This window comes from Microcaecilia unicolor, chromosome 10 (genome assembly GCF_901765095.1).
Source record: "Microcaecilia unicolor chromosome 10, aMicUni1.1, whole genome shotgun sequence".
NCBI classification, from domain to species: Eukaryota; Metazoa; Chordata; class Amphibia; order Gymnophiona; family Siphonopidae; genus Microcaecilia; species Microcaecilia unicolor.
In genome coordinates, this window is record NC_044040.1 from 66,658,872 (window position 1) to 66,681,367 (window position 22,496).

Sequence of the window (22,496 nt, forward strand, 5' to 3'; positions counted from 1 at the left end):
CAAAAAGTTGTGAGTGTAATTCTAGAATACAGCCTCAGCACATCTAACTTGGGCACCAGCATTTACACCAGGTTTCAGCAGTTGCAAGTCAGACACCTAAAGTTAGGTGTGGGACTCGGCACTAAGCACGATTCTATAAAGGGCATATGCCCTTTTTACAGAATTGCATTTAGTGACAATCTTTTATGGTGGCAAATTTTGAGTGCCATTTACTAAATCCAGCCCTTAATTTACTTGTCCAAGCAAATAAAACAAGTCAGTTTGGTAGAGTAAGTTTAAAATAAATACACAAGAACAAGAAAAATCTGTTAAACATGAGGACCTACTGTACCTTATACTGTACAGGCATGCAAGAATAACCATGAAGACCACTGTTCCAATGATGGGACAAAATCTGGTAATATCCACTTTCTTTCCTTCTATATTATCATACTATACTACTGATCAGGTGCCATTTCTTCAGTAGTTTTTCTGTTGTACTTCAGTAAGATTTCAGTTTTGCTGCAAAGTAATTTAAGCATCCAAGTCTGCAAAACCACTGGTCTATACAGACTTAGTGCGCCTCATCTGGCAGTTTCTAGGACCAATTAATGATTTTAAGTCAAATGCTTGCCAATCTAATGCGAACACTCAAAACAAATCTGTCACTAATATTGAATTATACTTTTAAGTCACATGGCCAGTAGCGTGACAAACTAGATCTTTGGGGAAGGAGCCTATTCCAGAAAGATGGGCTCTACCTTAACCCGGGTAGGACCAGGCTACTGGCATCAACAATTAAACACGAGATATAGCAGCCTTTAAACAAGAAACTGGGGGAAGGCCAATGGTTGCTCAAATGTGAATGGTTTGGAAAAAGTTATCTGTAGTAAAACAGGTGGTTGTCAAGCCTGTGAATTGTATTCATGTTTTGATGCAGTGCATTTCTCTTGTTCGGCCAGCAGGTGGTGTTTGCTTTCTGCTTTAAAGCTGTTGCAGAGAAGACTGTTTTCTTTTTCAGTTTTAGCCCTGCGGGAAGGTAACCTGCAGTGCCACTGGCAAGATACTTTCAAAGGTGGTGCTCTGGGCTCTGATTGGCCCTGGAGTTCAAAATCCAGCCAGGCAGTACTGGATTTTTCCCCAGTCTCCGATAGGGAGTGCAGAGGGTAAGCATCTCTGCCCTGAGGCCCTGTTCAAGACCTATGAGCAGTTATTTTCCTGAAACTCCCCAGGTGCTACTCAGATAGAAACAAAGTATTTAGATAGCTTTAATACTGATCCTTATTCAGTTACCTGTTATTTGCTTCTTGTTTTTCCACCTGTTTTATATTGTTCACTATTCTACTTTTCTGATAATAAGCCCATTAGTTTATTAGCTCTGTTGTCCTGGACTGACTAAGAATCCTGGTTGCTTGTGTTTTGGGTCTGTGGGTGCTTTATAGGAACTGTGGAACCCCTAAGAGAATGTCCCCAGTGTCCTTAGAAATCACCGGAAAATAACTTGAGAGTGGGAGACTCACCCAGAAACAAGCGGGACCCAGTTGGTGGGAGGAGGGTGCTAGTGTACAGCATATACCCAGGTGCAGGCAGACCTGAGCAGTGCTGGGGACAGATCATCTAGGTGGCCACAGGGTTAGTCCCAGGTGGGTGCTAGGTGTTTTATTTATTTTATTTTTGTTACATTTGTACCCCGCGCTTTCCCACTCATGGCAGGCTCAATGCGGCTTACATGGGGCAATGGAGGGTTAAGTGACTTGCCCAGAGTCACAAGGAGCTGCCTGTGCCTGAAGTGGGAATCAAACTCAGTTCCCCAGGACCAAAGTCCACCACCCTAACCACTAGGCCACTCCTCCACTTGTGACAGTATCTTTAAAAGATATCACCAAAACAAGGAAGATAAGGCATCCTCATAGTGAGGTTGCAATAGAGTAAACCAGGTGTCTAAATACTGAGCAGATAAATTTTAAAGATTGCAAATTATCACTTTCAGCTACTGAGCAAGGTGTAGACAGGAACAACAAATATTGTTTGAAATATCTGTATGAAAATGCCAGAAGCCTGAGCAATAAGATGCGAGAGAATAAATTGCACTAAATAAAAAGCTAGATATAATAGGCATCTCTGAAACCTGGTGAAAGAAAGATACCCAATGGGACACTGCCATACCAGGGTACAAATTATATCGCATTGATAGGGTGGATCAAATAGATGGAAGGGTAGCATTATATGTTAAGGAGGGCCTTGTATCGAATAGACTAAACATTCTGCGGAACAAAAAACATCTTGGAATCCCTATGGATAGATATCCCACATGTAAAGGGGAAAAGGATAGTGAAAAGAGTGTACTACTGTCCACTGACCAGGATGAAAAGTCAGATGCAGAAATGTTATTAGGGATGTGTGGTCCCTTGAGTGACCGGAAGGCTTGGACCCCTCAAATACAGACAGAGGGTTGCAAAAAGGTCAAAAGAAAAACTATTTCTGTACAATTTGAAAAATAAAACAGGCTTGTTTCTTCACAGGTTATGCACTCTCAATAAAGTCTCTCAAATACAATCCTTGTACTCTGTCCCCAATAGGTTCCACACTTCACTATATACTGCTTTCCCTCATGAATCAGGGCCCCTGTAGCTTGTCCCAGCTCTCACAACAGTTAACTTAGGTTCCAAGGAACTCCTCCTACCTTATTGGAATCTCTTCTTCACACAAACTCGGGGTAGCAATGTCTACTGAATGCCACTCCACTTCCCTAGACCTTCCTCAGGTACTACAGCCAACAAGACATACTAGAAGCATCCTTGCTCTCAGAGGTCAACAAACTAGGGAACACAATAATAATGGATGATTTCAATTATCCCAATAATGAATGGGAAATGTAACATCAGGGCAAGCTAGGGAGGTAAATTTCCGTGATGAAATCAAGTACTGCTTTATGAAGCAGCTGGTTCAGGAACCAACAAGATGGGAAACAATTCTAGACCTAGTCCTTAGTGGAGCGCAAGATCTGGTGCAGGAGGTAATGGTTCTGGGGCCACTTGATAACAGTGATCATAACATGATCAGATTTCATATAATCTCTGGAGTAAGTACACACAGGAAATCCAATACATTAGTCTCTTGTTTAAAAGTTAAATGCTATAATAAAATGAGGAGAATGGCTAAAAAAATCAAAAACAAAACATTATAGGAGAAGCTGCAAAAGTCAAAGATGTATTTCAGGGTGGATACTATTCGAAAATACCATCCTGGAAGCCCACAACAGATATATTCTATGTATTCAAAAAAGGAGAAAGAAGGCCAAACAACAGCCAGCATGGTTAAAAAGTGAAGTGAAGAGAGCGAAGAAGTGATATCACAGCTCTGGATGGCAGCCTGATCCTTGAGCTCCTGCTTCCCACTAACATAACTTGCTTAATCCCTTGCCATCCACCTTTGCATTAGCCTTACCTGTGCTTCTGAAATTCTGGAGAGATGATAGCTTTTTTGATTCTGAAGTGCCGAGACTGCGCTTTTGCCTCAATTAGGTCTTCAAATCGGGAGTGGGAACAAGCTCCATCTGGTATTGTTCCAGCTAAACCGAACATGGAAGCAAGCTCCGCCCATCAGATCCAATGTCAGATGCCGTGGGAACTCTTCAAAAAAAGAGAAACCCCATCACCCATTTTCTACCTTTGATTCTCAAGTGCCGAGACCACACTTTTGCCTCAATCGAGCGTGGGAGCAAATGAGGTGGTTAGTATACCTTCTACTATTTTTGTTGGGATTCAGCAGTCTGAGATGGGCCTATGATGATACCCCTCAATCAACCCTTCCCAATCACATGCCCCACAACTTGGAAATCTAAGAACAGGAGGAAAGATGAAGGCTCTGTCTCTTGGCTGATAGACTGTTCTTCCAAAGGCTCACTAAATCCTATTGACACAGTCACTGGTATCAGACCAAGATTGATCAAGCCCAAGCCAAACCACAGAAACTTCCCCATTCTCTGTCACATCCCCTGTCATCATGAAAACCAATGCCACAAATACAGGTAACCTTGCATCTTCGCCAACGTCAAATCACTTAGGAACAAGATATTACTGTTATACGACCTGATGGAATCAGGCAATCTTGGTTTTGCTTTCCTGGTTGAGAATTGGCTAAATGATCAAAAATAGCCTGGAACTGAATGCCCAACTAGCTTCCGTGTCCTGCATCCCCCTAGACTAGATAAACAAGGTGGAGGACTGGCCATATGCTACAAAAGTTTCTTTCACTTGACCCTGATAGAGTCTGACACTACCCCCGGTTTAGAATACATGTTCTGCAAACTCCAGGATGATTCCAACACACTTCACTGCAATGTTGGAGTACTGTTGATCTTACAGACCTCCCAGCTCCTGGAACAACGCCCAAGATAGGCTATACAAATTTCTAAGCTTGTGTTTTTCTCAATTCACAAGACTAATAAATCATAGGAGATCTGAATCACACTCGAATTAGAGAAAGACCCCAAGGTCAAAAGCTTCAAATCTTTTTTAACATCCTGTGATCTGATACTTGACCACATGACCATTACCCACAAAAAAGGGCATACTCTTGATATAGACACCTCATACCCTTCTTCATTACTCTCGGATGTTAAGTGTTCGGCCATACCATGGTCGGATCACTTTTTAGCCCACTTCAACTGTCATCTATATATGTCTTCTAACAACAATAGGAAAGGTAGGCCTTTGAAAAAAACACTTCTCTTTCATAATCTTGTTTGTCCAGATTGAACAAGTGAAGCGTGATCCTGAGGGGTGGTACATTTTTGTTCAAATTAAACAGGATGATTGTGATTTTACTTATGCTATTATTTATGCTCCAAATACAGATCAGGGTGGGGTTTTTTGTTTTGTTTTTTAAGAAGCTAACCCATTTGCTTGCTTCATTTGTTGTTAGGAGGCAATTTTAATGCCTGTTTGCAGCCTGGCTCGGATTGCATGGGGGTCTGTACCGGTGATGATAAACATAACTCTAAAGTTATGGAGTGGAGTGGAGTAGCCGCCTAGTGGTTAATGCAGTGGACTTTGACCCTGGGGAACTGAGTTCGATTCCTACTTCAGCTCCTTGTGACTCTGGGCAAGTCACTTAACCCTCCATTGCCCCTGGTACAAAATAAGTACCTGAATATATGTTAACCGCTTTGAATGTAGTTGCAAAAACCTCTGAAAGGCGGTATATCAAGTCCCATTTCCCTTTCCAGCATCTTAGCTATACTCTAGCAGTGGCGGATGCTTGGAGGCTAGCCAATCCTAGAGGTCTCATTCTCAAGGCTCCTATTCTAGGGTCAATTTGCTTGTTGATGCTGCTTCTCTCACTGCTGATTCTATATCCTCTATAAGCATACTTGCTGTTTCCGATTACGCTCCTACTTGTATTGAATTATTTGATGTTGGGGAAGAATCTAGAACTAGATACTGGTCTCTTAATAATGGTTTGTTGGGAGGTGGGTGTCTAGTTCAAGCTGATAGAGCTTTGCTAAAGGATTATCTTGAGCATAATGCCTAAGGGCAGGCCAGAGTCCAAGTTGTCTAGGATGCCCTTAAGGCAGTTTCTGAAGGGGGGGGGGTACTTAAAGCTGCTTCCCAATGTAAGCAGCACGAGACTAGATTAATACAAGAATGTACTTCTCATATTAACAGCTTAGAGCAACAACCAAAAATTACAAGCTCTGAATCTGTTTTTCGGCAGCTACAGGCTTCCAGATTGCAATTAGATAGCTACTACAGAAAAAGAGGCCTATGCTTCTGCCAGGCAGAAACATCAGGTTTACGAGAAAAACAGTAAGCCATATGTTGGCCTTGCGCCTGCGTAGACAACAGGCTGATAGAAGCACATATAAGATCAAAAATAGATATGGCATTTTAATGACCCGTATCATTCAGATATCGGAACAGTTTAGAGATAATATAGTGAATCATATGTTGCAGACTCTGGAACTGACTTGGCGGCCTCTGATTCTTATTGGTCTGAGCTTGCTCTTCCAGCTTTAACAACTGCACAACATACTTCTCTGGATGGAGAGATAATGCTCAAAAAATGCTACAATCTATTAAATCCCTACCTAATCATAAATCTCTGGAATTAAGTTTATTAGAATTTGATATCCCACCCTATTTGTGAAAAAGTCAGAGTGGTGTACAAAACATAAAATCCAGAACAGAAAAAAATGCCAATAATAAAAGAAAAGCAAATCATCCAGAAAAAAAAAAACAACAACAACCGTATTACAGAAGATTAATTCTCCAATAGTACATCTGTCTGTGGACAGAAAACTCACCCCCGTAAAAATTTCACCAAAAACTAAGTTGTCAATCAGACTTTAAATAATTGGTATGATTCTTCTTTCCACAATTCTAATGGCAGCTGATTCCACAATGATGGGGCATACCAAAAAAAAAAGCCACATTACCTAGTAGAAGTCAAGCAAGCTGACAACTGAGGAGGGACATAATACTACAACAAATCTGCCAGATAACCAGGTTTTTTGGGGGGAATTCTATAAAACTTTGTTTCCAAGCTTGCTCCATTACTTACTGATCTCTTGAATGTTGTTCATTTAGGTTGCCCCTTGCCACTGTCTATGATGAAGGCCTGGATAGCAGTGATCCCTAAGCCGCAGAAAAATCTGATGGCTAGTCCTATCACCCTATGTCAGTGTTGAACATAGATGTAAATATTTTGGCGAAGGTTTTGGCCAATAGGCATGCTGTGATCCTATCTTCCTTGATCCATCCTCACCAGATAGGCAAGCCTCTGATAATATTCATAGAACAACTGACCTTGTCACAACTGCTCGTTCCACTCAGATCTTCTTGCAGAGTGATGCACTTGGAGTGCAGAAATCCAAAGAAGATACATGAAATAGAAGAAGAGAGATTGATAAGCACAGCTCAGAAGAGGTACCTTGGGATGATGATGTCTGAGGATCTCAATGTGATGAAACAATGTGATAAGGCGGTGGCTACAGACAGAAGGATGCTAGGCTGCACAGAGAGGGGATAAGAAGCAGAAGAAAAGAGGTGTTGGTACCCCTGTACAAGTTGTTGGTGAGGACCCACTTGGAGTATTGTGTTCATTTTTGGAGGATGTATCTTGTAAGGACATACAAAGACTTGAAGCGGTCCAGAGAAAAGTGACTAAAATGGTATAGTATGCGCCACAAGACGCATGAGGAGAGACTTGATGACTTGAACATGTCATCAAGGAAAGGAGAGAAAGGGGTGATGTTACAGACATTCAAATATTAATATACAAACAAACCTTTTCCACAGCAGAAAGGTGTTGGGGGGGGGGGGGGGGGGGCGGCGCAACTCAGGAATAACATCAGGAAGTTCTGTTTCACAGCGAAGGTGGTAGATGCCTGAAATGTCCTCCCACAGGAGGTGGTGGAGATGAAAACAGTAACAGAATGTGTGGGATAAACACAAAAGAATCCTATATGGAAGGCATGGAACCAAACAAACTTAGAGGTGCTGTAATCAACTCATACAGAACACTGCAACATTCTTTATCAGTATCAATCAGGCTTTTGCCAGAATCACAGCACTAAGACTCTTACTTGCACTCTATGACTATTTGCACCGCTCTGGATCAGTCACATTCTGTTGGCATTGTCTCTCTTGACCTTTTTTAAGCCTTTGACCTCATAGCTCACAAGCTTCTTCATCGTCTTCACTGTATTGGAATCTCAGATACTGTTCTGGCCTGGTTCACGAGTTACTTATCTGATCGGTCCTACCGACTTACTTTACAAGAGACTAAGACCTCTTTTTCGCTACACTCTGGCGTCCCCAGAGCTCTATTCTTTCACTTACACTCTAATATTTTCCTGGCTACTCTTCTTACTCTCATCTAAAATCATCCTGTACACCTTACTGTTACACAAATGATGAACAAATCTTCTGTCGTATCAAAGACCCATCCTCCATAGCTCACCTTAACGACTGACTCTCGTTATATATTGGTGTTTGGTTTATTCTTTCCTCTCGCACAAACCTTGGGCTCTGAGACATAAGAGCCAAGGATAAATATATTGAGTACCTGGACTACACATCAACAGTCAATACATCCCCTACAAAGATTCTGTTAGAATTTTAGGCATCCTTTTTTATACTAAGCTCACCTTTAACCTCAGACTGTCCTCCATTCATTTTTTGTACTTTATCATATTTGCTCTGCCCACTTCCTTCTTCCTGCTTCACTCCTTTATCTTGACCTTGGTTATTTCACACCATGACTATTGCAACTCCATCTATGCTGGCCTCTCTCTGTATTCATTCAGGTACTACAACTGATTCAATCCTCCACAGTTAAATTACTCTACAATGTTCATTGTTTAGACCGTGTCACCCCGCTCCTCTGTGCCGAATACTGGCTCCCTATCATTTCCCGGGTTAAGTATAAGATTCTGCTACTGGTCCACAAATCACGTTTGCCCTCTGCTCCCACTTACCTCAACAATCTGTTTATCCCCTACACACTTCTTTGCTGTCTCCACTCTGCCGATAATAACCTCCTTACCATTCCTCCGTTCTCCACTTCACATTCTTAACATTTTTCATGAATCCACTTTCCGCTATTTAGCCCCTAAACAACCTTCTCCGCCATTTTAGGCATCAACCCTCTTTCACAGCTTCCAAGAAAACACTCAGAACACATTTATTCACTGAATCTTTCCTTTCTACTGATCAATAACCATCTGTTTTGTTTCTCCTTTTCTTAATCACCTTCCCCTCTCCTTCCCTCATTCTCTTCTTAACCACTTCAATGTCTATGTGTAGGCAGGCCCTTAGTGGTATGTAATAAATAAAAATAAAATAGATGGCAACACCAGCAAATGAGAAGCAAAGCCAGTCCTGGGCAGACTTCTATGTTTGTGCCTTGATCATAGCTGGACAGATTTAGCTTCCATTGCTGGAGAACAAGGCCAATGCCAGGAAGACTTCTACAGTTTGTGTCCTAAAAATGGCAAGGACACATCAAGATCAAGTATGCTATGTACTATCACATCATACCTTATGCTATAAGCTTATCTTGCTAGGCAGACTGGATGGACCATACAGGCCTTTATCTGCAGTCATCTACTATGTTACTAGCACATTGGTGGGGGGAACCCCTGTAAAAAGGTACTTCAAGTTCTATGGATTAGAAATTGGTTATTGGACAGAAAATAGAGAGTAAGGTTAAATGGCCATTTTTCCTCAATGGAGGAGGGTGAATAGTGGAGTGCTGTAGGGATCTCTACTTGGATAGTACTATTTAACATTTATAAATGATCTGGAAATCAGAACGACAAGTGAGGTGATTAAAATTGCAGATGACATAAAACTATTCAAATCTGTCAAAACACATGCAGACTGTGAAAAATTGCAGGGAGACCTTAGGAAACTGTAATAATGGCCATCCAAATGGCAGATGAAATTTAATTGAGCCTGCAAATATGTGGGAAAATGTGGGATACAAATGTAACAAATAAATAAATATGGACAAATGCAAAGTGATGCACACTGGACAAATAATCTGAATCACAGTTACCTGATGCTTAGGAATCAGTACCCAAGAAAAAGATCTAGGTGTCACTGTAGACAATACACTGAAATCTTCTGCCAAGTGTGCGGTTGTGGCCAAAAAAGCAAAACGGATGCTAGGAATTATTAGGAAAGGGATGGTAAATAAGACCAAGATTACAATAATGCCTGAGGATGTGGTAACAGCGGTTAGAGTATCTCGGTTAAAAAAAAAAAAATGGTCTGGACAACATCCTGAAGGAAATGTTATTGAGACAGAAGAGAAGCCACTGCTTGACCTGGGATTGGTAGCATGGAATGCTGCTACTGAGTTTCTGTCAGGTACTTGTGACCTCGATTGGCCACTGCTGGAAGCAGGATGCTGAGTTACATGGACCATTGCTCTGACCCACTATGGCTATTCTTATGTTCTTATGCAAGTTAAAAAAAACAGGACACACTGGACTAGGTGTTCCACAGAAATGAGCCCCCCCCCCCCCCAAAAAAAAAAAAAAAGAGCCCAATGAATTCTATGATCTGATAGTTCCTTCCTTTAAGGCTGTACACTATAAGATTTTAGAAACATCTCTCTTACAAAGCTCTTCAAATATGGAAGATGCTTCACATTTACTAAAGTCTTGTCAAACTTACATTGTCTTTTGCAAGAAATTGAAAACCATTTTGTTTCAGAAGATTCTACTTGATACTTAGCTACTTTTTTTATAGCTAGTTTTTTTTTTGTTTGGTTTTTAAAAATAGGTTTTAATTTTCCACAGTTTTTTTTAATTGCACTTGCTGTGCCTTCTTGTAGACCACCATGAGTCCAAATGGTGAGAAAAGGCAGAATAAAAGCACAGAGATTACATTAGACTAGATATGACTGAAGGAATTCCAGCTTTTGTAATGCATAAACTCACATACAGTAGCAGCTAGGACAGTGATAATCATACCCTGTCCTGGAGTGCTACCATTGGGTTAACTTTTCAAGGTTATCACCACTGAATATGCATGAGAGAGGTTTTCATGCAATGAAGTAGAAGGCATGCAAATTTCCTCATGAATACTTGTTAGGGATAGCCTGGTAATCTGAAATACTGGTTGCCTTACAGGACAGGGAGTGAATACCAAGCAGTTAAGGAACTGCTCCTTTCAAACTACAATATCTCTCTGTTCTTTACTCTCCAGACCGCTCAGATTACCCCATCCCCAAAAACTATCCTTCACACTCGCAAATGCTCCACCCCCAAAACTATACCTTTACAACTGGCCCTACTCACAGGGAAATAAAGCCAAACCAGGCAGACCAGATTAAAATTGTTTTGCCTAGAAAATGCAAGGGATCCCGGGGGTACAACCCCCCAAACATAGTGTACAGTCAATAAGGGGAGGGGGACAGGGACCCGTATCCCTCTGGCGGGGCCCCATAGGGCCGAGCCAATGCCTCACCCACTGAATGCTAAAAAGCACAACTGGGTGCAGAAGAGCCAAGCACCGCGCTCTACCAGGTACAGTTCAAGAACCAGGAACCTGGGAGTGGCATTAGGCTCAATCTTTCTGTGAAGCCATGGCCTGTAGTGTGGGGAGCTAAGCCAGGGATCAAGAGCACCAGCTTGAACAACTTACCATCTACTAGAGGTATAGAAAAATACTGGAACTTTCCACTGAGCACCAGCAGGTTATACCAGTGAGCTCACCAGTGAGATCAGTTTTTTCTACCTCCATCTGCTGGTAGGAGGAGATAACACCCACTCGTTCAGAACGGTAGGGCCCCAGATGACAAGGAAGTCACATTTCGAAGCTCAAAGGAGGTAAACTAAAACATCAGGAAATATATTTTCACAGAAGGAGTTGTGAATGTTATGGGGGTAGGCTAAAAGTAAATAGTGAAGATGAAACAGTAACAAAATCAAAAGAACGTGAGATGTATCCAAGGATCCCTTAAAGGCAAGATGATAGTGCTAACGCAAAGGGATAATGTGCACAGAACAGTAAACTAAATTACTGTGAATTTTCAAAAAGGTTATGCTTCTGTGTATGAAAGTACCAAATTCTTCTGTATACTAAAGAAGAGCGGGACTTGGGGATGATTGTGTGATGATCTTAAGGTGGCTGAACAGGTAGAAAAGGCGAAGGTCAAAGCCAGAAGGATGCTCGGGTGCATAGAGAGAGGGATGGCCAGCAGGAAAAAAAAAAAAAAAGAGGTGATAGTGCCCTTTTGTAAGTCTCTGGTGAGGCTCCCATTTAGAGTACTGTGTGCAATTCTGGAGACCGCACCTACAGAAAAATATAAAGAGGATGGAGTCTGTCCAGAGGGCGGCCACAAAATTGGTCAGCGGTCTGTCATAAAATATTTAGGGACAGGCTTATGAACCTCAATATGTATATACTGGAAGAGAGGCGGGCGAGAGGAGATATAAGAGACATTTAAATACCTCAATGGCATTAAATATACAGGAGGTGAGCTTTTTTCAAATGAAGAAAAACTCTGGAATGAAGAAGGCATAGGATGAAGTTAAGAGGAAATAGGCTTAGGAGAAATCTAAGAAAATACTCTTGTCACAGAAAGGGTGGTGGATGTGTGGAATGGCCTCCTGGTGGAAGTCAGAGACAAGGACTGTGTCAGAATTTAAGAAAGCATGTGACAGGCACATGGGATCTCTTAGTTAGTGGTTACTGAGGATGGGTAGACTGGATGGGCCATTTTGCCCTTATCTGCCATCATGTTTCTAAGTGGGATAACCTATATAGCAGTGGTTCTCAACCCAGTCCTTGGGGCATACCCAACCAGTCAAGTTTTCAGGATTCCCATATGCATATACATCAGAGGCGGTGCATGAAAATCTCTCTTACGCACATTCAATACAGATATCCTGAAAACCAGACTAGAAAAGTAAACACTGCTACAGAGAGTAGTTACAACCCTAAACATTTGGCTGGACAGAAGTGTAAAGCTAGTGCACTTTCATCTACTACATTACCTTCTCTGGACTGTTGTATACAGTGGTGTGCTGGAGCAGGCTCTCGCAGGCTCGCAAGAGCCGGTTGTTAAGTTTTTAAGAATTTTGGGAGCCGGTTGTTAAAGTAGGGCCCTCCATGGCTACTTTAACAACTGGCTCCCAAAATGTGGGCTTGGGCCCCCTGCTGAATTCTCTTTTACTTTGCTGGTGGGGATGCTGCTGCTCCCCGCTCCTTGTTTCCAGCATGCTGCTCAGAGCAAGACGTTGGGAGTGGTGGCAGTCCATTTATTGGCTGCCAGCAAAGGTATGCCTAGCGTGCCCGCACGAAGGGAGGAGAGAGAGGCAAGTGTTGCTCCCCCCCACCCCGGCCACCCCTGGCCCTTCCAACTGCAGAGCTGGCTACGATCGGCGAAAGAGCCTGTTGTTAAAAATTTACCAGCACACCCCTGGTTGTATATAACCATTACTTTTTTTCCTGAAGAAATCTTTGAGAATCTTGAGTGTAGCCCCTTGAAGAATTAATTAATGGAGTCATGTTCTAGAAATTCCTTTCCAATGAAATATGTTAGCTTCTTGTACACAATTTATACCTTTGAGGTATTTCAATGTTTCTCTCATATCCCTCCCCCTCTACTCTACTACTACTACTTATTTCTAAAGCGCTACTCTACTGAATATATATCTGGGTCTTTAAGTCTATAATCACAGGGTATCACAGGAACTAAAGAAATAAACAGAGCACACACCAAACAGTAGTTTCTCAGGGGTTTTCCTAAGAAAACCTCCACCCCACGTTGGCAAAGCCCCATCGGTGAGGGTACCCACAAAAATTAGTGTAATTTTACATGACATCCTTTTATTCAAGTAACTAAATTTCAATTTTTAAATAAAAATCAAAAACAACATCTTACCGGCAGGAAAAGTCTTTGTGATGAACAGGGTTTAAAAAGTTTCTTCCATTCTATTGCATTCTCAGATGGAAAAGTTATTGGATACAAGGTGTATTTAAATTTTTCAGTAAATGGCCAGCTGTCAAGCTAAATAAAAAGTATAGTTATTACAATATAAATAAATATATATATACATATATATACACACATGGAGAAATGATGCCTTACAGGATCATTTTCTTTAGTGAGCGGCACTGTTCTGCACAGTTGAATATTATCCCTTCCTACCAGCAGGTGAACGTAAGGAAAACGGAATTCTACTAGTGACATCACCAGTATAAGCTGGGGTGCTCTCTGGAGAAATACAGTATGCATCTGCCCAAGCAGTAGAAGATCTCTTTTATAAGGCGCCCATGCCCCATCAATCACTGTAGCTGCAATAATTATCAAGTGAGCAAAACACTGCAGAGTGGCACTCGCTACCCTGCATATACCAAGATATAGCTGTATCATGGGAACCCTGCATGGCTGCCAATCACAAAAGGAATATATTTATTTTTTTAAGAAATGAAAAGGAAGCACAGAGCATACCCAGAACCCCAGACCGAGGTCTTCCTACAGTAGTACTGCAGAATAGTGTTGATGTCTAAAGAAAAGAAAATTATCCAGTAAGTCACTTCTCCTTTCTTAGCGTCAGCTCCACTGTTCTGCACAATTGGAATGCACCAAAGCAGATCTATTAGATAGAGGTAGAAAGCCCCCCCCCCCCCCCCAATAAAGGCTCTGCCAATGTCCGAGCGGACTCTGGCCAACATGACAAACCTATAGTGCTTAGCAAAGAAGTGGGCAACAATCAAGTTGCTGCCCTGCAAATCTCCCCAGGGGCCACCGCCCAGGAAGCAACTTGAGCTGTAGTAGAGTGAACCTTCAGCCCCTAAGGCACCAGACGATTCTTGCAAATGTAAGTAGAATCATTAGCTGCCTTGATCAGACTCCAAATGGAGGCCTTAGAGACCATCTGGCCAGTCCAAGAGCCATGGAAAGAACAAAACGGTGGTCAGACACACAAAATTCAGCATCCCTCTCAGGTACCAGAGCAGCACCGTCTGGTGATCCAGCTTGTGGAGTCTCTGATCCATAGGAGATAAAAGCTCCACCAAAAAGGAGGGCAAGCAGACCTCCTGATTCACACTAAACGGAGAGACCACTCTCAGCAGAAAGGAAAGACACAATTCTCCATGAAAGACATACAAGAAGTGGAAAGTCAGTGCTCCAGAGTACAGGCTGAAAGAAGCTACAAAAAAATAGCTACTAACCAAGAGAAAAAGCAAACCGATATGGTCCTCCAAACAAGTGGCTGAGAAAAAGGCAAAAAGAGTTGGCATTCATGAAATACAGAAAGAAGAACACAGAATAGAATACAAGATGAAACTGAACGAAGCCAAAATAGATATATACCTGACAAAAACACAAGCAGAAGAACAAATGGCTAGAAATGTAAGGAGGGACGACAAGAATTTTTTCAGGTATATTAAAGGAGGAAGGCTAAAAATGGAATAGAGAATGAAAAATGTTGTGTACCACTATGTGTAGAGTGATGAGGAAAAAGCGAACGTGCTAAACAAATACTTTTGTTTTATATTCATGGAAGAAAATCCTGGAGAAGGACCATGATTGGCTGGCAAAAGTACATATGAAAATGGAGTAGATATCACTGTTCACGGAAGAAAGTATTTATGAACTTGAAAAATTGAAGGTGGACAAAGCCATGGGACTGAACGGGATCCATTCCAGGATACTGAGGTAGCTTAGAGAGGTTCTGGCGCTTTCTCGTAAAGAGTTGTTTAATAAATCTTTGGAGATGGGAGAGGTTCTGCAGGATTGGAGAAGAGCAGATGTGGTCCCTCTTCACAAAACTGGTGACAGAGAAGAAGCAGGAAACTACAGGCCGGTAAGCTTCACTTCGGTTATTGGAAAAGTAATGGAAGCATGCTGAAGGAAAGGATAGTGAATTTCCTGGAATCCAATGAGTTACAAGATCTGAGGCAGCATGATTTTACTAAAGGTAAATCGTGCCAAACAAATTTGATTGAATTCTTTGACTGGGCGACCAGAGAACTGGATCAAGGACGTGTGCTAGATGTAATCTACTTGGATTCCAGCAAGTCTTTGACAGGATGAAGTTAAGACGAGGCATATTTTCAAAGCACTTAGCCTTACAAAGTTCCACAGAAACCTATGGAACTTTGGAAGGCTAAGTGCTTTGAAAATACGCCTCAAAGCGTTAACCTGGATTAGAAAATGGTTCACTGACAGGCACCAGAGTGCTGGTCACTGGAATTCACTCAGACAAAGGAAAGGTTAAAAGTGGAGCTCCTCAAGAATCAGTTCTGGGGCAGATTCTGTTCAATATATTTGTGAGCGATATTGTTGAAGGGTTAAAAGGTAAGGTTTGCCTTTTACAGATGACACCAAGATTTGTAATAGAGTGGACACCCCGGAGGGAGTGGAAAACATGAAAAAAGATCTGCAAAAGTCAGAAGAATGGTCTAAAGTTTGGCAGTTGCAATTTAATGCAAAGAACTGCACAGTGATGCATTTGGGGAGTAGAAAATACGACGACCACGAAACATGGTGAAACGCTCAATCCCTACAATCGCAGCAAGCACATACCAAAGAATAGGGTAGATTGGCTTTTCCACAAAGGCACAACGGAGAGAGGATGATTTTTATGCTTGATATTTATTGAAAATACACTAAGACTCGACAGCAGCCTGAAAATGAGATTAGCTTTTGAGTTTTGCAGTGATTTCATTCACCAGCACAGTGTTTCGCAACCCTGTCCTCTTTTTTGAGTGCAGAACCTGGTAGTACAGTACATACACTGCACTATTAGCCCACGCAATAATCGAGGAGACTTGCATCCGTGATGAACAGAACTCCCTGCAGGGGATCCACAGGAACACCTCTCAGAAGGGGAACAGACTGTCCCACCAGGTTAGACTGTCTCACCTTGGATGGCAGAGGACAATTTTGATGTTGTCATTCAGCTGAGGAGCTGCAGGGGAGCCTGTAGGGGATTCCACCCAAAAATGTTCTGGCAAGAGGGGTGGGGGGGGGGGGGGGGTGTGGACCCGTATCCCTCAGGCAAGGCCCTGCAGGACCGAGCCAAAGCCTCATACAGTGGAACTAAGAAGTGTGGCTGGGGGCTGTGCAGCCAAGCACCGCACTCAATCAGGAATGGATCCGAGCCGTGAACCTGGGAGCAGCTGTCAGGCTTGACCACGTTGTGCAGCCGTGGCCGCCAGAGTGGGGAGCTAGGCCAGGGAACAGGAGAACCCTCAGCATGACCTATCACCTACTGAAGGTAGAGAAAAATACTGGACTGGTCTAGGGAACACCCTAGCTTATACAAGTGATGTCACTGGTAGAATTCAGGTTTTCTCTACCTCCACCTGCTGGTAGGAAGGGATAACACCCAACCATACAGAATGGTGGAGCTGATGCTAAAAAATGTAATTTTCTTTTTAATAATTTACATTTTACAATCCAAGGTTTAATATTTGTACAGAAATCTAGAATAAAATATAATATAGAAAAACTATTACAAAAAAAAGAAGAAAAAATATCAAGTCCACAAATTGCTAGATCAGTCCTACAAAGATTAAAAACTAACACTATTTTGCCAACTGGCAACAGCTAATCACTTTTCACACAACTGGATACTATTGTTTGATGTCCAACATGAAACATATTTCCAGAGCTTTAAAAAAAAAAAAAAAAAAAAAAAGACAACCTGAAGGTCCTATGGTCATGCACGGTAGTTTCTATATGTCTGCCCCAAAAAGGCAGTACATGAATTCTTCAGGGAACAACAGTTTTATTTATGTATTTAACAAATTTATATTCCGCTCCATCTACAGTTCTGGGCGGGTTACTGCACTACATATCTCTTACCGGTCAAAGATAGGACAGCTATTTATGCGACCCTCTTTGACCACTAAACTTATCCGGTTAGGAGCTGACTATCAGCCCCTAAAATTGATGACTTTGTACCTGTTTTGTGAACCGCTTAATTGTTTGTCTCTGTGAGATTATTGTAAACTGCTTAGTTGCCTATGTGTAGGCCTTTCAGCGGTATATCAAGTGCTTGGCAAAAAAATAAATAAATCACACAATATAGCCAGTTATGTGCTAGGTGCAAACCAGCAATATTCAGCTACAGATAACCGTCATCTTCCACTGACTATTAGCAGTTAGGCACAATAAGCTATTTAATCATTCAGCAGCCGTTCCTCACCTGTTAAATAGTGCTGAATATCAGGGGGGTGGATCATTGAATTTGTCTGGCAGCTACTGTTTGCTATCCTTCCTAAGAAACTGCTGCCCTAGGCAGCTGGCCAGTCTTGCCTGATGGTTGAGGTGGTTATGCCCCCTCACCCCATCTTTTAATGCCGGGGAGGGGGGGAGAGACAGCTCATCCCTCAATTCAGGAAGCAGATTGCCTTGAGCCATCCCTGTATGGAAGGCATACAAGAATAGCCAATCGATCTAAACCAAAATGAGAACATTGGCCTACCTCCAAGGCAAGGCAAACATAGTGAAAGGAAAAATTCTGCAAAAGATGCAGGGGAGCTGAGAAGACATCTTGGATAAGAAGGGTGACTAATGGAGTGTATGACCAGATTAAGACAAAGGCCCAACATGAGTATAAGCAAACTGGGATGCTACCAACCTGCATCTCTGAGACATGATTGTTTAAGAGCCATAAGAATGGAGCAACTCACAGCTAGAGACAGCAACATCCAAGAAGGAGAACTCAGAGGCTCATAGTAAATGAAATGAAATGTAAATGACAGCAGATAAAGACCGGTTCGATCCATCCAGTCTGCCCAACAAGATAAACTCATTTTACATGGTATGTGATACTTTATATGTATACCTGAGTTTGATTTGTCCTTGCCATTCTCAGGGCACAGACCGTAGAAGTCTGCCCAGCACTGTTCTTGTACTAAAAGTTCTGAAGTTAAAGTTGAAGCCCCTTAAAATTTACACTCCAGCCCATCCAAATCTATTCAGTCACGATCAGGGCATAAACCACAGAAGTCTGCCCAGCACTGGTTTTGCTCATATGTAGCAAAAACCCTAAAGCATCCAGGTCCAATTTTAGCCTAAAAGTGCTCTGAAATAGCACAGACACTAACTGCAGTACTTTGAGTAAAATGAGGAAAGGAAAGGGGATGGGATTTGATATACCACCTTTCTGTGGTTACAATCAAAGCAGTTTATATATTATATACAGGAACTTATTTTGTACCTGGGACAATGGAGGGTTAAGTGACTTGCCAAAAGTCCCAAGGAGCTGCAGTGGAAATCAAACTCAGTTCCCCTAGCTCTCAGGCCACTCCTCCACAAGCTGTTCCATGTGGCACAAAATGGTAAACTACACACTGTCTGTGTAGGGGCACAAGTACTACTATGCATACCCAGAGACCTTCAGATATTTGCTAGAAAGCTTTGAAATATTCCATGTTGGCACCATCAGATGTCATCCAGTTGTGTGACTGATTCATCTTGCCTTTTGAGAATATAATTTTTTTTTTAATACATTGTCTAGGGTTGCACGTTAGTTGGAAGTAATGTATTAATCATTAATCGCAATTTTTAAAAATGTATCACGATTAATGACTAGCCACCCTCCCTTGTCTGCATGCCCGGTCCATCATCTTTTCCTCCCCTTGCGGACCGCTGACAGCTCTCACCCCCACCCCCACCCCCCCATTTACCTTGTTATTTGCAGTAAATCTTCATCCTAAACAGCAGCGTATTGAAACGCAGGCCTTTCCTTCTGACCTGTCACACTCCTTTCTGACACAACTTCCTGTTTTCAGAAGGGGGCGCCAGGTCAGATGCCAGTTTAATGGCAAATTCTAAACTAACAATGAAGTCTTATAGGCAATTTTAATCATTCAACACCATTATGAACTGTAATGAAAATCCTAAATACTTACTATGTCCTTAAAGTTTTTGTGCAGTTGATCTTCTGCAAATATGTGAAAATGAAGGTATTTGACACTAAAAATAATTGCAGATTTTAACATTGTAACAGTCTCCTCTAGTCGTTCTCCACAAGCAACCACGGCCAGGTGCATTTTCTCAGTAGGTTTTATGTTGATGGAATACCTGTAATGTCAATAACGAAAACTACTTAGTAGCAAGCAAACTTTTAAAAAATGATATTGAACTATATCTAACCTGATTATTTTCATGTTTTAATTGAGGGATCCAGCAGAAATAAAGAGGGGCAAAGTGTCAGATGAACTAACTCATATCAAGGGTATAAATTGAAATACAGGGACCCTTCCTATTAACATAAAAACGGGTTTCAATTTCTTTAAAAAATACAGAGAATTATGTTTCTTTATTTTAGTCCCAACAGATCATTCCAGAAAATTATGGGTTATGTCCATCGACCAGTGGATGGAGACACAGAATAAAAGTAGTCTCTGGTGATTCACATCTCTCATATCCACCCCCCCCCCCCCCCCCCCTTTAAGAGTATCATGCAACTCCGGAACCTTCAGTATTTCACATGACAAAGAAATGGTGGTGACACACATGAATAAAACATATAAATCTGGAAAAGGGAAAGAATCAAAGAGCCGGGTTAACTCTGAGGCACAAGAGACAACAGTGCATAGTGTAAAGAATCAGAAAGAGGGTTGGCCCCCTGTATCATAGACTAGTATCCACACAACCAAGGTTGACCAGGATAAAATAGGTACTTGAAAATAGAGTATTAGCACACTACAAGTAAGTAGCTGGAAAGAAAAACCCAGCAAGTAAGGAGGTTATGTAAACATTACCAAGATGAGACCTAAGAAGGTCAAATGCGAGAAGCCACTATTAACAGAAACCTAATAGATATTCCCTCTTTTTTTTTTGTTGAAGAACCAACAAGGATGAGAAAATGTTGAAATCCAGGTCGTAAGAAAACACCATAACCTCAGGTAAAAACCTCCCGAAAATGAGAGAAATAGAACTAGAAAGGGTGGGCTTCTGGACTGATCTGTTGGGACTAAAGGAAAGAAAATTATCAGATAAGGAACAATTTTTTCTTCCTTTTCATCCTACAGATCAGTACAGAAACTTGTGGGATTGTAGAAAAGCAGTTTACAACTAGGTTAAGAAAGGATCCCTAAGAAAAAGATTCCTCATAAACAAGGAACCACAGAGCAACCGAAGAACCCAAGAGAAGAAAACAGCCAAGAGTCTGAGCATCTGAGAGGAAGAAGGCTGGAGACGTATAAAGACATTTTGGGATTTCAGAAGATACATTTATGTAAAGAAAAGAAAAGAAAATGTACCATGGAGCACACACTAAGACACTGCATGGGCCAAGTATAAAATAAACTTACAGTAAAGGAACAACCTTCAAACAAGGCATTCAGCTGTGAAAGATAAAAACACTCAGAATGCGATTGAGACAGTGTAAAGGAATGTCACAGGGCCCACAGTGAAAGGGATGAATGGCTATGAACTAGATAGACTTCCTAAGATGAGGACATGCCAATGTAAATGAATGAAAGGGTTTAACCAAAATCAAGGATAAATAGTTGCTGTTGTTCTCCAAGGGAGGCTAGGTAGAAATGCTGAAATATGTGTGAATGATAAATTGAATGTTAGACAAACCAAAAAGGGTGAGAAACCACTAAGACATGCAGAACTGTGTGACATATACACAGAAAAAGATGTAGATAAATAAAAACATAAGGCTGAAGCTTACCCACAAGGGAACAGAATTATGGAGGCGCATTTCTTTTCTTTTTTTATTAGTATTTTTATTAACTTTTGTTGCAGAAAAATAACAACAGATAACAGCAACTGTAATGTAATACACTGTAATACAATGAAATGCAAAACTCTGATTCAACACTGAGAGTATAGAGAAGACAAAGGGAAAGAGGGGGGAAAAACAGGATATGAGGCGAAGAATGATTCATGCATATATCACAGTTGATAAACAATCAGCAATAGGATGAGAAAATATATATATAAAAACACTTCTCATTTTACTTCTTTAAAGTAAGATAACAGTGAAGACCATTTTTCCTTGACAAAACAAGGTGACTTTTTAGCAAAGTATGTTTCATATTTATAAGTTTGAAATAATAAATTCCACCATTCTGAGAAGAATGTTATCGACTACGATAGTGCAGGAGGGATAAGAAATAGGTGAATCCTGAGGAAATTGAGAAGGCAACCAGCAAAAGTGGAGCACATGTGAGTGAAAGACAGACAGCTACAAGCAGACAACGATAGTCCATCCCCAGAGTAGTCGGTCAATCGGGGAAGGACTCCCATAGAAAACATAATCCTAGATAGATTCAGAATAAGGCTATAGGAGACCCTAAAGGGAAATCCAATAAGAAATTATGTGCAAGAGGGTGTGGCAGTTCTGTGAAGCTGCAGCATGGTGAGGACCTATAATGAAGTATCAAAGATGTAGTATAATCAGCGCTTGAGAAAGCTGAACATAAAAAGGGGGCATATCTAGTCTGAGACGCAGAGCCTCAGATTTACCTAGAAACAGGATGCCAATCTTGGCAAAAGATATGCCACTCCTGAGAAGAACCAGGATGCCAGTCTTGGCAAAAGATATGATGCCATGAGAAGAACCAGGATGCAAGTCTAAAAATGCCAGACCTGTAAAGATATAACACCAGCCCTGTAGAAGGGCAAGATGTCAGCTCTGAACCATATATAATAGTCCTGTAAGGAAACAGGATGGCTGTTTCACCATGGACCATATGCTAGACCCGAAAAGACAGGATGTTAGTTCTATAACAAGACAGGATTCTTAACCACTTGGGCTCCACTCTGTTCTAAAAAGGTGGTCTAGAAATGTTGATATTAGACTAGATCAGGATGTAAGAATCTTGAAGTAACCAGATGAAAGTTCTGTAGAATGACAAAATGTCAATCCTGTAAGAAACAGGATGTCAGCCATGGAAAACACAGGATATCAGATCTGCCAAATGCCAAGGCTGTCATTCCTGGAAGGAGATAGGGTGACAAGTTTGAAAAGAGACAGGGTGACACTTCCGCAATGAGGCAGGATGTCAGTTCCTCTG

General features: G+C 41.5%; 1 protein-coding gene across 2 annotated transcripts in view; it reads right to left on the reverse strand.

Annotated features, from left to right (window-relative positions):
• GXYLT1 (glucoside xylosyltransferase 1) overlaps positions 1–22,496 on the reverse strand; it is an 88,042-nt gene that overhangs the window by 41,819 nt on the left and 23,727 nt on the right. For both annotated transcript variants that reach the window (XM_030217041.1, XM_030217040.1), the window contains 2 exons: positions 19,374–19,545; positions 13,384–13,509 (listed from right to left, as the gene is read on the reverse strand). In XM_030217041.1, the coding sequence (XP_030072901.1) occupies positions 13,384–13,509; positions 19,374–19,545 (298 nt within the window). The remainder of the gene's footprint in view (positions 1–13,383; positions 13,510–19,373; positions 19,546–22,496) is intronic.